This window comes from Limulus polyphemus, unplaced genomic scaffold (assembly GCF_000517525.1).
Source record: "Limulus polyphemus unplaced genomic scaffold, Limulus_polyphemus-2.1.2 Scaffold147, whole genome shotgun sequence".
Classification (NCBI taxonomy): domain Eukaryota; kingdom Metazoa; phylum Arthropoda; class Merostomata; order Xiphosura; family Limulidae; genus Limulus; species Limulus polyphemus.
Genome location: NW_013665757.1, coordinates 87,159 through 100,540, shown reverse-complemented (window position 1 = coordinate 100,540; position 13,382 = coordinate 87,159). Strand labels below are relative to the sequence as shown.

At 32.7% G+C, this 13,382-nt stretch overlaps 1 protein-coding gene across 1 annotated transcript in view; it reads left to right on the top strand.

The window, feature by feature from the left end:
* The window catches only part of LOC106475433 (armadillo repeat-containing protein 8-like), a 53,390-nt gene that overhangs the window by 6,929 nt on the left and 33,079 nt on the right, over positions 1 to 13,382 (top strand). The window contains exons 2-3 of the mRNA XM_013936119.2: positions 7,218 to 7,291; positions 8,615 to 8,686. Of these exons, the coding sequence (XP_013791573.2) occupies positions 7,218 to 7,291; positions 8,615 to 8,686 (146 nt within the window). The remainder of the gene's footprint in view (positions 1 to 7,217; positions 7,292 to 8,614; positions 8,687 to 13,382) is intronic.

The window sequence follows — 13,382 nt, the reverse complement described above, 5'->3', positions numbered from 1 at the left end:
CAAATTTCTTTTTGTTTATGCTATAAATATGGTATCTTGATTCGGTATAATGATGTTCTTGAAAGGAGTTTTGTAATTGATTTTTAATTTTGACAAGTGTACAAATAAGTTGTATTTTATAATCATAAGTCAGAAAGTCAGAATTAAAATGCATTGTACTATCCTGTACCACACCAGCAGCCACTTTTCAAATTTCTTTTTGTTTTATGCTATAAACATGGTATCTTGATTCGGTATAATGATGTTCTTGAAAGGAGTTTTGTAATTGATTTTTAATTTTGACAAGTGTACAAATAAGTTATATTTTATAATCATAAGTCAGAAAGTACTTTCAAGTAATTTTTCAGCATATAAACTATATATTTTAATAGTTAATCAGATTCTAAAAAAAATGTATGTTTTTAAACTACTACCACTTGCATATCAAATACCTGTATTATAAAACATCCATTTGATATAAAAACATAAATGTGTATGATTACACACACACACACACATGGTAAAATTTAGATTCAGAAATGCTACCAACCTCTTCTCAGAACAGATAGCTAGTAGATTGCACCATTGTTAATAAGTTTTTTCTGCATGCACCAAGCTTTTGAATGAATCTCCCACCCAACATGCAATACTATGTACTGAGCCAGTTTGTGATACAACCAACATTAGACTATAGTCCTCCACCAGTAGGAGGAGAGCATATCCTTCATGCACAGTACTCCTCTTATTATGGAATTTTTGTGTATATTATTTTCAGCATTTCATTGAAACATGAAATGTTGTAGTTTTTGACTTAATTTTCTTGATTTCAAGAAAGGAAGATACAGATTTTAAAATTAATATCACGTAGAGCTTCTGATATGAGTTTTTACCTTTTCTATTATTACTTTGATTTCTTCTCTATATCAAAATATGATATTTTGGGACACGGACACATATTCAAGAGTCTGTGATATGGTTTCTTTGACAGGAATATTTCCCATCGTCCTTAGTCCAGTGTTTGGGTTTCAGCAGATGCTGATAATTAATTTCAGTTATGTCAATATTTAAATGACCAAGGCCTGAGTACCATGGAAATACTACACCAACTGTTAAAAAGATCATAATAATATTAATACTTTCTATGAATCTACGAATCCTGTTTCTCATATCCATGTCTCTGAAACATCACAAGGTCCACACCCTTTCATAGGAGTTGTCTTATTTTCCTTCAGTGGTGACTAGATTTATTCTATCAGTAAGCAATGTTTCTGAAATTATACATCATGTGGCTGGTTCTATCCATTTTTCTCCATCTTGGATACAGGTGTCATACCCTCCTACTTCTGTAACTTCTGCTGAGCCTGCTTTGTCTTTGGATGACTTTCACTAGCTTTTCCCACAACTGGCTTTTGCTTCTGGTTCTTCTATACCTGATGGGGATTAGGTAACACTCATTTTTGTATTTCACAACTCTGATAACTCAAATATGTGACATTTGATCTCTTACGGCAATTGTTTTTGCTGATTCTTTGGCAAGCTTCTTGATTGCACCTTAAATGATCCAATTTTTTTTCTTATCTTCCTTCACCTGATTGTTGCATCATTTGAAGATTCTTTCTGACTCTGCTTCAAGTTGATTCTCAGTTGCCATGTCCTCTGAACCTTAAGAAGCCTTCTCTGTGACCTGTGGTTGGAGTTCTTCCTATTTTCTAGTGCTCCTATTCCTTGATTCTCTTCTCCCAGCTTGGGGAATTTCTTCTTCTTTTACACTCAATCTTCTTGTCTTTGCCTTTTACTTATTCACCTTCTTAGCTTGCCATCTTCTACTATTTTCTTTTGGGACTGCATAGTTACTCAGATAATTTTAATGGGGAAAGTTGCACTAATGTTATTCAGACTGCCTCAGTTTTTTCTTTAGCTGTTGCCCAGTTAACTTGCTTTTTTTTGTTTTTGGGTTTTGCTTTATCAGAATGTCTTTTTTTTCTGGAGTTAGGCTCCTTCAATAGTTATTTTGAGAATTTCTTGTCCTAAAAAAAAAAGAGGCGTTGTGGGGCTCAGTTATCAGTTGTTTCTAGAACTACCCTTCAGCTTTGGTTCTCTTATGCATTATTGCCCTATGAACCCACTTTGTAGGAAACCCTTGAATCACACAATATTTCTTTCCTCGGGAGCTATCTTTGTCTTTCAGGGCTCACATCTGTCTGTTTTCACCACAGTCATGTGATCTGCACTTGTTGAGTCTGCATTTCCTCCACTTTATGAATATTTGTCATCTCCTAGTCCTAACTTGAGAGGCTTTATCTACTGAGACCTCCCTTCTACTTTTGAGTCTGCTTTTTTAGGTTAGATGTCAAGCTCTTAAGTCAGTATGGACTCCCATTCTGTATCTGATTCTCTGGAAAATCTGTCACCCTAGTTACTGGATGGGTTCAACCTTTACATTTCTGAGATTTGGAGCTTCTGGTTTCCAAAGCTCTCATGTTGACTTTTCTTCCTGAGGTTCTGTTTCTTTTGGGGGGACTCTTCACTTTTGTGTTTCCTTCAGTGGATTCTGGCAGATCAGTAAAATATACCCTGAGATGCACTGTCTTTTCTTGTTCCTCTGTCTCTATCTGTTTACCTTTCACTATCATGGTGGCTTGAAATTTTCCACAAGGCTCCGAGGATCAATCTTCCTTTATCTTGACCAGACTTACACCTGTTCATAGATACCTCTATAGCAAGTTGAGGTGTGGCTGTAGATGCTTTTACCATTTTTGATCTCCTTCAAGTAATTTTTCCATGTCAAAATCATTGAAATTGCGGGCAGTTCAGTGGGCCTGTCAACATCTTTTGTTGCAGCTGTTGGGTCATCCTGTTTTGATCTACTTAAACAACTCCATTGTTATTTCTTACCACAACCAACTAAAAGGTACTTGCTATCAGGACCTCTGCTTTCTTGTTTTTGAGCTCTGCTTTTGAGCTTGTAACAACAATATCTAGTTGTTGGCCTACCATGTTCTGAAGCTTTGAATTTAGTGTAGGATCAGTTGACTCTCCCAGACCAAATCCTTCTGACAAAGAGCTCCTTTCATCTCCTGGTGCTGGTATTTTTGTGGATTTTCCCATTTTAGGAATTCTCTTATTAGTGCATTTGTGACTCCCCCTCTACACCAAGATTCCACTTCTTTTTGTGTTCAGATCCAAACTCTGTGGCCTTGGTGGTATTCCTTTTGATCCTGGATTGATCCACCATCTTTTTCTTGCTCACTCTTATTGACCATTCATACTTAGTTGATTACTGATGCTGGTCCATTCTCCACTCCCTTCTTCCAGGTCATCCAACTCTTCCTTATCTCATTTCGTTTTTATGTGGATTTTGAAGGTGGTATATCCATTTCTGTGATTGCCATTACAGGGCAGCTTTATTGATAACCTTTTATCTTTTTCTTATCATTCTCCTTTCTTTCTCCAATTCTTGCAGGCTTCTTCTGAGCCATTCTATTTAGTCTTCCGTCTCATCTGATTTTTCATCTAACTGGAATCTCTATTTAGATCTCGGGGCTCTTACATATCCTCTATTTTAATCTTTGGCCATTCCCCACCATATTTCTTTTAAGATGTATTTTCTTTTACTTGTTGTTTGTGGGAGACTTCAGTCTGATATTTTTGCCATCAATTCTCTCATTCTCTTTACTACTGGGGCAAGTTGATTTTATTCCCAGACTGCTTCCCAAAACTTGAGCTTCTTAGGAGGGTGGTAGCTTGTGTACTCCAATTACCCTCCATTCTCTTTCTTTTTGCAATTGTTCAGACTTTGAATCTCTCCTTTGTCTTCTTCAAACAGTTCACTGTTATCTTGCTCATACTGTTCCTTTTCAAGTAGCTGACATTGCTTTTTTTTTTTAAACATAAGGTTTCTCTTCTTCTCATGCCTTATCTCCTTTTGCCTTGACCAGTTGGATTAACCAACTCATCCAGCTTCTTTCGTCTTTTTCATGTCATCCCATCTAGTTATCTCATGGCTTTTATTACCTCTAACTGTCAATGTTTCCTGGACGGGATATTGTATCACATTCCTTACACCATATTGCAGTTTCTTCCACCTCTGGGTTTCTTCTTCCTCTAGTTGCCATTCTCCAGAGGCTCTAGAACAGTGTGTTGTTGATACTTTCTTTTTTCTTGCAGCTCTCAATGCACACAAAAAAGCAACTACCTCTAAGTACAAGAAAATACACACACACACACATATATATATATATATATATATATATTGGAGACAATGGAATCCACCATATGTCTGGTGTTGCCTCACACAAAATGCTTCTCTCTCTTCTGATATCTGCATCAAGAAAGGGATAAAATAAAGTGTTAAGCCATTTGTTCCTGCTTAGTGACCACTGGTAAGATGGAGATTTCCATAAGACTTCCTTGGAATTTACTACATTTACCTTCCAAGCCATACTGATCCTAACAAACAAAAAAATAGCACCATTTGTAATTCCCTTCCCTCACACTTGGCAGGAGCTTTCCCTGTTTGCAGTAACCCATTGCACAGTCTCTCAGTGTGGAACCTTCTTCAGAAGATAGGTAATATCTGTTTAGTTCAAGAACCTCTACAATGTTTTCTCCTATGCATATTCCTTACTTTAAGTATCTTCTAGTGAAGTGGGAGAATCCTTGCTCACCCAGTACCATTCCACTGGGGAGATTGATATGGAGAATTTCCCTTTCGGTCAGTGTAATCTCACTGATATGAGACCAAGTGGATGCATCTCTCAATCGGGAGTATGCCAGGTGTGTTTACCTGTAATTGTGATCCAGGCCATCCCCTACATTAACTTTATGGAAATGTGACTCAAAGTGTGAATGTCACAATCTTTTTTACAGAGTTACATTCAAAATGTAATAAAACTATTATCAATGTATGTCAATAAGTGTGGCATCAAAAAGTGATTTATAATTCAAATTTGTATATTACATAAGTTTTAATTTCTTAATTTCAAAAGGAAATACTTAAACAAATTCCAATCTGCATCTCAATTGTACATCTTGTTGGCACTGTGACTTCTCATTTATAGTTTTTTTCTCTTCCCTGACAAGGGCTTAAGGTTATTCAACCAGTGAGAAACACGTGCTATGTGTATTGACAAGACCGAATATAAAATTTCCACCTCTTCTTGCTTTACTGAGATATCACTATATTTGTTCAACCCACATTGACACACCCTTTCCATATCCTCTGTTTTTCAAGAAATGTCTGTATTTCTCTCTGTCATTGCTATTGAACATGCTTATAACCAATAGAAAGAGCAATATCTACACTATATAAATCATACAATTGTATGTTTTGTTTTAGCAGTAAAAGCAGATAATTCACTGTGAGAGCTTGATGGATTTGGACTAAAGATGTTTCTACAAGAAGTAATGAACATTTTTTAACTTATTTATAAGTCAGTTAGAAAGCCAGATAAATTATGGTAGTTTTTGTACATTCTAAACTAGTGTTTGATGTATTTGTTGTATTGTAAAATACGTATTTGGAAGCTACATGAATTATTTTTAAAAAACCAATGTAATGAAAAAAAAATATGATTACTAAACCATGCACCTAAGTGCTAAAGACCTCAAGGCTAAAATAAATGCAAAATTTCTTGGTTTTAATGTACATTTGTTATATATATTTTTTAACAAAAGTAACTAAAATGTAAAAATTAGGATCTTATTAAGTTAGATAAGAAAACTGAAATGAAAAAAATAGATAAAAAGTTTCTTATTTAGCAATGTATGCATGACAGACTTCACATGATGTAATCAACATAACTTAATACTTTGTTTACCACAACTTGCACTAAGTTCCCACCTGATGATTTTTTACTTTGTTACACAGTTAGATAAGTTCAAAGAGCAATAAAACAAAATCAAATGTAAACTGTTAGGAGACTGAAGCTGTTTAGGAAGAATAATGTAATTGCATTTTACAATATGAACTTATAAAAAAAATGTATTTTTATTTTATTTTATGTTTTCTACTTTTGTTCTGGATGGTCTCACTACAGCTAGGGTAAAGAAAATAAGGGATAAGATATTAAATTTTACCAAAAGACTTTTGATAATCATTTATGAGTTACAAGAGGTTAAGCAAGTGAAATATGAAAACTGTAAGAAGAAAAAGAAGTATTTTATTTTAGCATGAAAGTCACTTTTCACTCAGACTTACTCAGTAAAGATTTTTTAAATTTGCAGACAGTCTTTAGTAAAAATACTTATTATTAACTTTCTGATTTTTCTGTGTACAACAGACATATAATGTTTATTAAAAACTTGCCAAATTTTATGAAGATATGTTTAGTGAATTTACAGTCATAATATGTATAGTTTTGTGATTAATAGGTTGGTCAAAATGACTGAACCCATGCTCATAGAGTAAGAACTGGGCCATTCCCATTGGTTATGACTAGACAGATGGCTCCTGCTTATTCTAGTAAGCATATCAGATATGTATATTTTCTCGTACTGTTCAGCTTGACTTATTGTCATAGCCACACTACACATACATTGTCTTCCAACCCCCTGAGATATACAGACAGTTGAGTAGCCTTTAAAAGGATGTTCTTTTGACAGTACCCTTCCACACTATCACTTGTAATGGGCAAAAAAAGCATTCAATGCTCGAGATGGATGAGGTCTCTCATCGAATGATGTTCCCACTAGGTTCCACTCTCCCAAGTGGGTGACACATTTCATGAGTTTTTCCTTTTCTATTGCTTTATTCTCAGAAACGATCTCATATTTTTAATTGCTCTATCTGCACTCATCCCTACACCATCTTCTCAATGTGGTATTCTAGCTATATGCTCTATGGAAAGGTGAGTAGCATTTCGGAAGGTAACATTTTTCTTACCTGAAAACATGTTTCAGATAGACACCTCTACACAGAATCACCCATCTTTCCTCATCACTTCCAGTGTGTTATTTTTACCTAATCAAGAATGAACTTTTAGAATATACAAAGTGCTGAAAAGAAATTCTTTTGGAGGAGAGCTAAAGTCTAATGCTTATTGCATCATAGACTGGCACAGTACACATTATTAAATGTTGGGTGAGAGTTTCATTCAAAAGCTTGGGGCAGTGGTGTAAGCTGTTAGCTATCTTTGTGGAGAGGTATCTAAGAGAAACATATTTTTAGGTAAGGAAAGTGTTAATTTGAAAGAATTATATTAATATGTATTGCTGAGCTTGTTTTTTTTTCTTTTTAGGATGTAGAAAGCAGCAGGACCTATGTAGATCAACTCTTCTCTCCAGATCCACAGAAATGTGTAGATGCTGTGATGTAAGTTTATTTTATATAGAAGGTAAACTAGGGGACAATAACTGATTAAATTAAGTTCTGTAAAAACATTTGTATGATTTGTTCATATGGACAAGCTATTACATTAACTCTATTCAGCTCCATGTATTTGATTGATTTAGAGGTGATGAGAATGTTATCAAGAAATCAGTATTACAAAAAGTAAAAATCTGTTAAGAGGATGTGATCCTGTAATTTTATTCAGATCATTTTGCTGAAAAGAATATTTAGTTTTGTGAATACTTGTCAAACTATAGTTGTATATAGCTAAGTAAAAAAATACATTGAAAATTGTACTGTGTATTAAGATACAGAAATTGTGAGGGAAATAACTAATCATTACCAAGAGGTAGCTCATGACAAATTTTTCAACATAGTCTTAATTTTTTAGTATATTTCAGGAATACATATACTTAATTTTGTGAAGTAATGATACTGTTCCTATTACTATGTATGTACATTTGGATTAAACAGATACAATTTTGTTCTGAATTAAAACTGTCTTGTAAACCAATCAGATTAACTTTTGATTAGGTTGTGTACAACATTCATGTTTCATGTTTACTGAAAGCTTGCTAAATTTCACAAAGATACATGTAGTAAGTTCAGAATTATAGTAAATATTCATTCTCTAATATAACTTTGTTCCATCAGGTTAAGGTCCAGGTCACAAGTGTAAGTACAGTAGTACAGCTTAGATTATTATTTTTTACTTAGATATAAATATCAAACTATTTGAATTTTTTTCAAATTCTGAAAAAGGAATTTTTGGATGCTGCACTAAAACACATTACTGCACACGCAGAATGTCTTATATAGCATATGTGCAGTACTTTCCACCATGCATTGAACTGATGAGACAAGCAGGCATTCTCACAATATAACTGTTTTAGTATGATTTGAAAATTTAGTGGGAGAGATGGGCACATGACAGCATTGATGACATGATTCATGTGTTTTCTACCAACAGTAAACCTGTTACTTTGTGTCTTCCCTTTTTTAATTTATAGCTTTTATGTTACTTTATTATATTTCTTACTGCCCATACAATAATTGTTTCATATGTTTCAAATCCTTTTTGTTAACAGAGACTTTGTGGGAGTGGTGGATGTATTTTTTTTCATTCTCTCTTTTTATTGGTTCACTTTAAAGTTATTTGGTTGAGTTGAATGTAAAACTGGATTTTTCTTATGAATACATTTTCATTTTTAATCATAAACCTCTTCTTTTTCTTTTTTTTCAAGGCAAAAATTTAGATGTTTGTGTTTCTATTGTTCTACAAGTTTCCTATTTTGAATTTTGTAGTCAGCTCAAAAATTCTGTCATTGGAAGCAACCGTCAAAAAGGAGCCGTTATACAGATGGGAGTGGTACCAAGGTAAGTTTACAGATTTCTTTCTGCACTCTCTTTACCAGTCTAGACATGTGATACTAAAGTAATCACATAGATTTAGGTAGTCATTTTCTAGTTTAAACATGTGGTATCAAAATATATATACACATATTCAGATTTAGTCATCCCATTAATAGTCTAAACTTGCACCAAAGTAAGAACATAGGGTTGCTCACTCTATCTAAGCAGTGGGTAAAAAGGAAGCATATAGGTTTGATCCACTCAGTCTGTACAGTGTAAAGTAAAAATACAGGTTTTGACATACAACTTACCATCCACATATAAGTCTAGCTATATTGAACTGTACATGTTGAGACACCCCTTTTGCAGGAGTCTGGGCATGTGGTTCCAAAATAAGTATATAGGCTTTGTCGCCTGTTTCATGGGTCTGCACATATGATACCAAAGTAAGCTACAGATTTAGATACTGCTTTTACTCATCTAAGCATGAAACTCAGAAAAAAAAAAAGTATTATATGTAGTAAACATTGCAGGGTTTACTTGAGATATTTTTATTACTCTCAATTTAACCAGACTAATTAAAATATATTTGTCCTTAACCCTTTCGCATCGGGTAGGTCAAAGTGCACATATCATGACCTTTTACAGAGTTATGTTCAAAATTTAATTAAACTACTTTATTATCAATGTATTCGAATAAACTTGCCATCAAACTGTAGCTAATAAATAAAATTTTAATATAATGTAAATTTTAAGTTCATTGTTTTATAAGGAAATATTTTAAAAAATTTTGAATCTCCCTAGTATGAAAATTGTGACATTTGCTGTCTAGGATTTCCTTCTTCTTTAATTTATTTACCCCCCTTCCCAGAAGTATGGTATTTAATGCAAATTACTCATTATAATATTGATATTACTCAGACAAAGCATAATTTTAATAGTTTTCAATCATATTTGGAATTATAGAGCCATAAACTAGAAAATCAAACCCCTCTTGCCACACCTACATGTTGCATCACTCTCACACAAATTACCAATAACTCTCTCTGAGAATTAATACTATATTGTTTATAATCAATAGAAAATCAAAGTTTTAATCTATCAAATGACATTTATATTACATTGTTTTCTATACAGAGAATTGTCTATTTCACTTCCAGTTAGAACTTTATTTATACGAGAAAAATATCAAGAAGCTTAGCTGAATGATAGTTATAGGACATTGTCTGCTTTTTACATGTTATTATTTAGTATGGTAGTACTATTAGTATAAAAAAGTAGGCTTAAGTTTTGACAGTTGACAACAAAGAAAAATAAGACCCAGGTAAGTATTATATTCTGTTACTATATATTACCTCTACTCAATACTCACAAATAGCTTTTCTTGATTTATACTGCCCTCTATATGCACAAATTTTCACTTGCCACTAGCCTTGATACTCATACCTACCCTCATTTGAGACATCTGCATGTTATCATACAAATGATCATGCAGCAACCCTCCACCAATAGGGGTACGACACAACTCCTATTGTCACAATGCCCTCTCTTCCATGCAGCCTGTAATCACTTCTTGATTGGCAGTCATACTGCTAGGATGTTTTCACATGTGCTTTCCTACTGCTTGTCTTTATTGAATAGTTCTATCAATTTTTTTTTCCAGGTTTTTCAAACCATATTTTTTTGAGTTTTCATTGTTTTGGAATTGCTTTTGGAGCTTCATTTCTCCTTTTTCCCAATCAATTCCACATCACAACTACCACTGCTGCTCTGATTGCTACAGCTGATTTTCCTGCCACTTTAATGGCACCAGGGAAAGCTTTATCAGCCCAGGAAGGAGAGCACTACATATGTAGTGTTTATGACATGCTTGTAATATCTATAGTGTTGAAGAATTTGTTGTACATATGTTTAACTTGTTCCAAATATATATATATATATATATATATATACACACACATACATATATATATTATTTTTTAAAACAAGTGAAGTGTGAGCTGTTCATTTATTGTTGAATTTATTGCTAACAAGTCACAGACACCTACTGTACAAGAATCCTAAGCCCAACAATAAAATAGTATATATTTATACTATTAAGAAATATAACTAAAAGCCTTTTATTTTGACAGTTGGCGAAGATCAGATTTTTAATTTTTTTTAAATTCTGATGGACTCTTACATCTAACAGTAGCAGTAACAACTCTTATATCTGATAGTAACAGTAATGACTGGTGTTGAAGTAAAGCATCCTGTGTTGGTGGTAATAACTTCGCTAGAGCTTGGTGATAAAATCACTTGCCTATGAGCATCGATTATATTGTTTAGTGTTACATAGAATAAACAATTAATTGAAATTATGATTAAATCGATTAATGTCACGAAAACAACCAACTAATATTTCTGATTATTACTGTTTTCAATTATTCCAACCATCCAGTAATCAAAATTATAATTATGTTGATTAATGTAAAAAAAATAATCAACTAATTGAAATTAGTGTTTCTAATTATTCAAACTATCTGTAATCAAAATATTACCAGCATGATTTTTCATTGTTACTTTCAATAAATCCAAGTTTGTTCAACTTAATAAATTAGCATCACAATTCTTGAAAATAATCAAGTAATCAAAACTAGATATTCCAGTTATTTTGACTGCCAAGATAATCAAAAATACAACCATTATGTTTGTTTGTTGTTAAATGCAAAGCAACACCAAGTGCTATTTCTGCTCTTCCCATTGTGAGTATCAACTTAGTGGTACAAGTTTTGTGATTATTTTACAGGTTTACTTTCTTTTCACCAAAGGTAAAATTGAAAATATAATCTGTAACATACAGGCCTAATGTATTCTTTGGTTTGCCACATCCTCTACTGTTGACTGCAGTTTAACCTATTCAAGGCTCATCAGCACAGCTTGGGTCAGCAAACCAAAGAAATACAGTTAAGCCTCTTATAATGATGGTGTGTATATAATATTTGTGATGTTTTTAAGTTATTGTTAACTCACCATGTAGTAACCTAAATTACATTAGGTGTGTCAATAATATTATGACATTGTATCTAATTTATTAATTGGCATTATACATTGGACCAACTATTTAATGATTGTATTAAGGATTCATTTTCTTTTAACAAAAGGTGAAATTGAAAATATAATCTGTGATGTAAAGGCCTGAAGTATTATTTGATTTGCCACACACACTGCTGTGGACTGCAACACCATAATATTACATACATACACACACCTAAATTAACTTAGGATGCTACATGATAAGTTAAAAGGGACTCAAAAACCCCATAAGTATATTAATATCACCACGATAAGAGACCTTACTGTGTTTCTTTAATTTGCTAACTTAAACTGTAAAAGATAGATTCTGGGGTGATTTTTAATTGTATTTGTCATTATAAACACACTCGGCACTTTCTGTAAAACTTAGGTACTTTGCCACTAAGGAATCTCATTTTTTGTTTAATGGAAGGCTTTATGATCAGGTCAATGGTGTCACTATGTGCTCAAGGTTTGTACCATCTTTAGCCAACTTATCTTTATGCTTTTATGAAAAACAATGGCTGGAAAATGTTGTTTTAATAAAGGTGTCTTGTTGACGTTTGCTTCGCTGTTTAAAAATATAGTGTTTTTACTTTTTGATAAATATACTATGGTTTTATTGAGCTTGTAATGTTTGTAAACATGAGATTTTTTTATAATGTTTACCAAATAAGGTTGGTTAAGTTTATTGTTTGGCAACATGGCGAGTATGGAAGGTAAGTGCAAAATAAAATATTCTGATGGCTGAAATATTTTTGAGTATTATATTTTATCTTTATGTTATTCAAACAATGTATAATCATGATTTTAAAAAAAAGAAACCAATATTAATCTTATTGGTGAATGGTGAGTGTAAAAGTTAAATATGTTTCCATCATTTTATTTACCGTGGATTAGTGCAGAAGTACTGTATATTTTAAAAAGAAAAATAATAGTGGTGATGTGTAGCTGACATTAGTGATTCATTCCCCAAGTATTTTATTTCTGTGCAATTTCTTTCACACAAACATAATACTATCTGAATAAGTCATGAAGATAGCACATAGGCACCTTTATTTATTTTTTTTATTTGTTTTTATAGATATGCTGGTAGGGGTTGTGTGTGTACTAGTCAGTTATTGAGCCTGTTGATTAATTGATTATCAAATTTCTCTAATTGCCCAGCCCTGGTGATTGTGTAAATATATTGTACATGCCTATTTGAAACTAAGAAACATTTAGATGGATAGATCTTTAGAAATTTTCTTATGTATCTAAGAAAAACTTGTAAATTTACTGACATAAAACAATGTAAAATAATCTTAAAATGTCTAGCAAGTATTTAGATCTTTAATCCTTTCCACATGGGTCAAAGGCCATGTCATCTCGTTTGTTGACTCACATTCAAAATTTTATTGAACTACTATTTCATGAATTATGTCAATAAGTTTGGTATCAAACTGTAGATTATAATTCAAATTTTAGTTCTATATGTTACTCAATTTCTTAATTTAAAAGTAAATATTAAGAAACACAGTTAAACATCGATTTTTGTGTCTCACGTGGTATGTTGAATGCCATACTATTTCAAATTTAATGTTTGTGAAGTCTATAGTTTCATACGAATTACTGATATTGACAAGCTAGAATATAAAATATAAGCCTCTTATCTTTTCAATTTGCT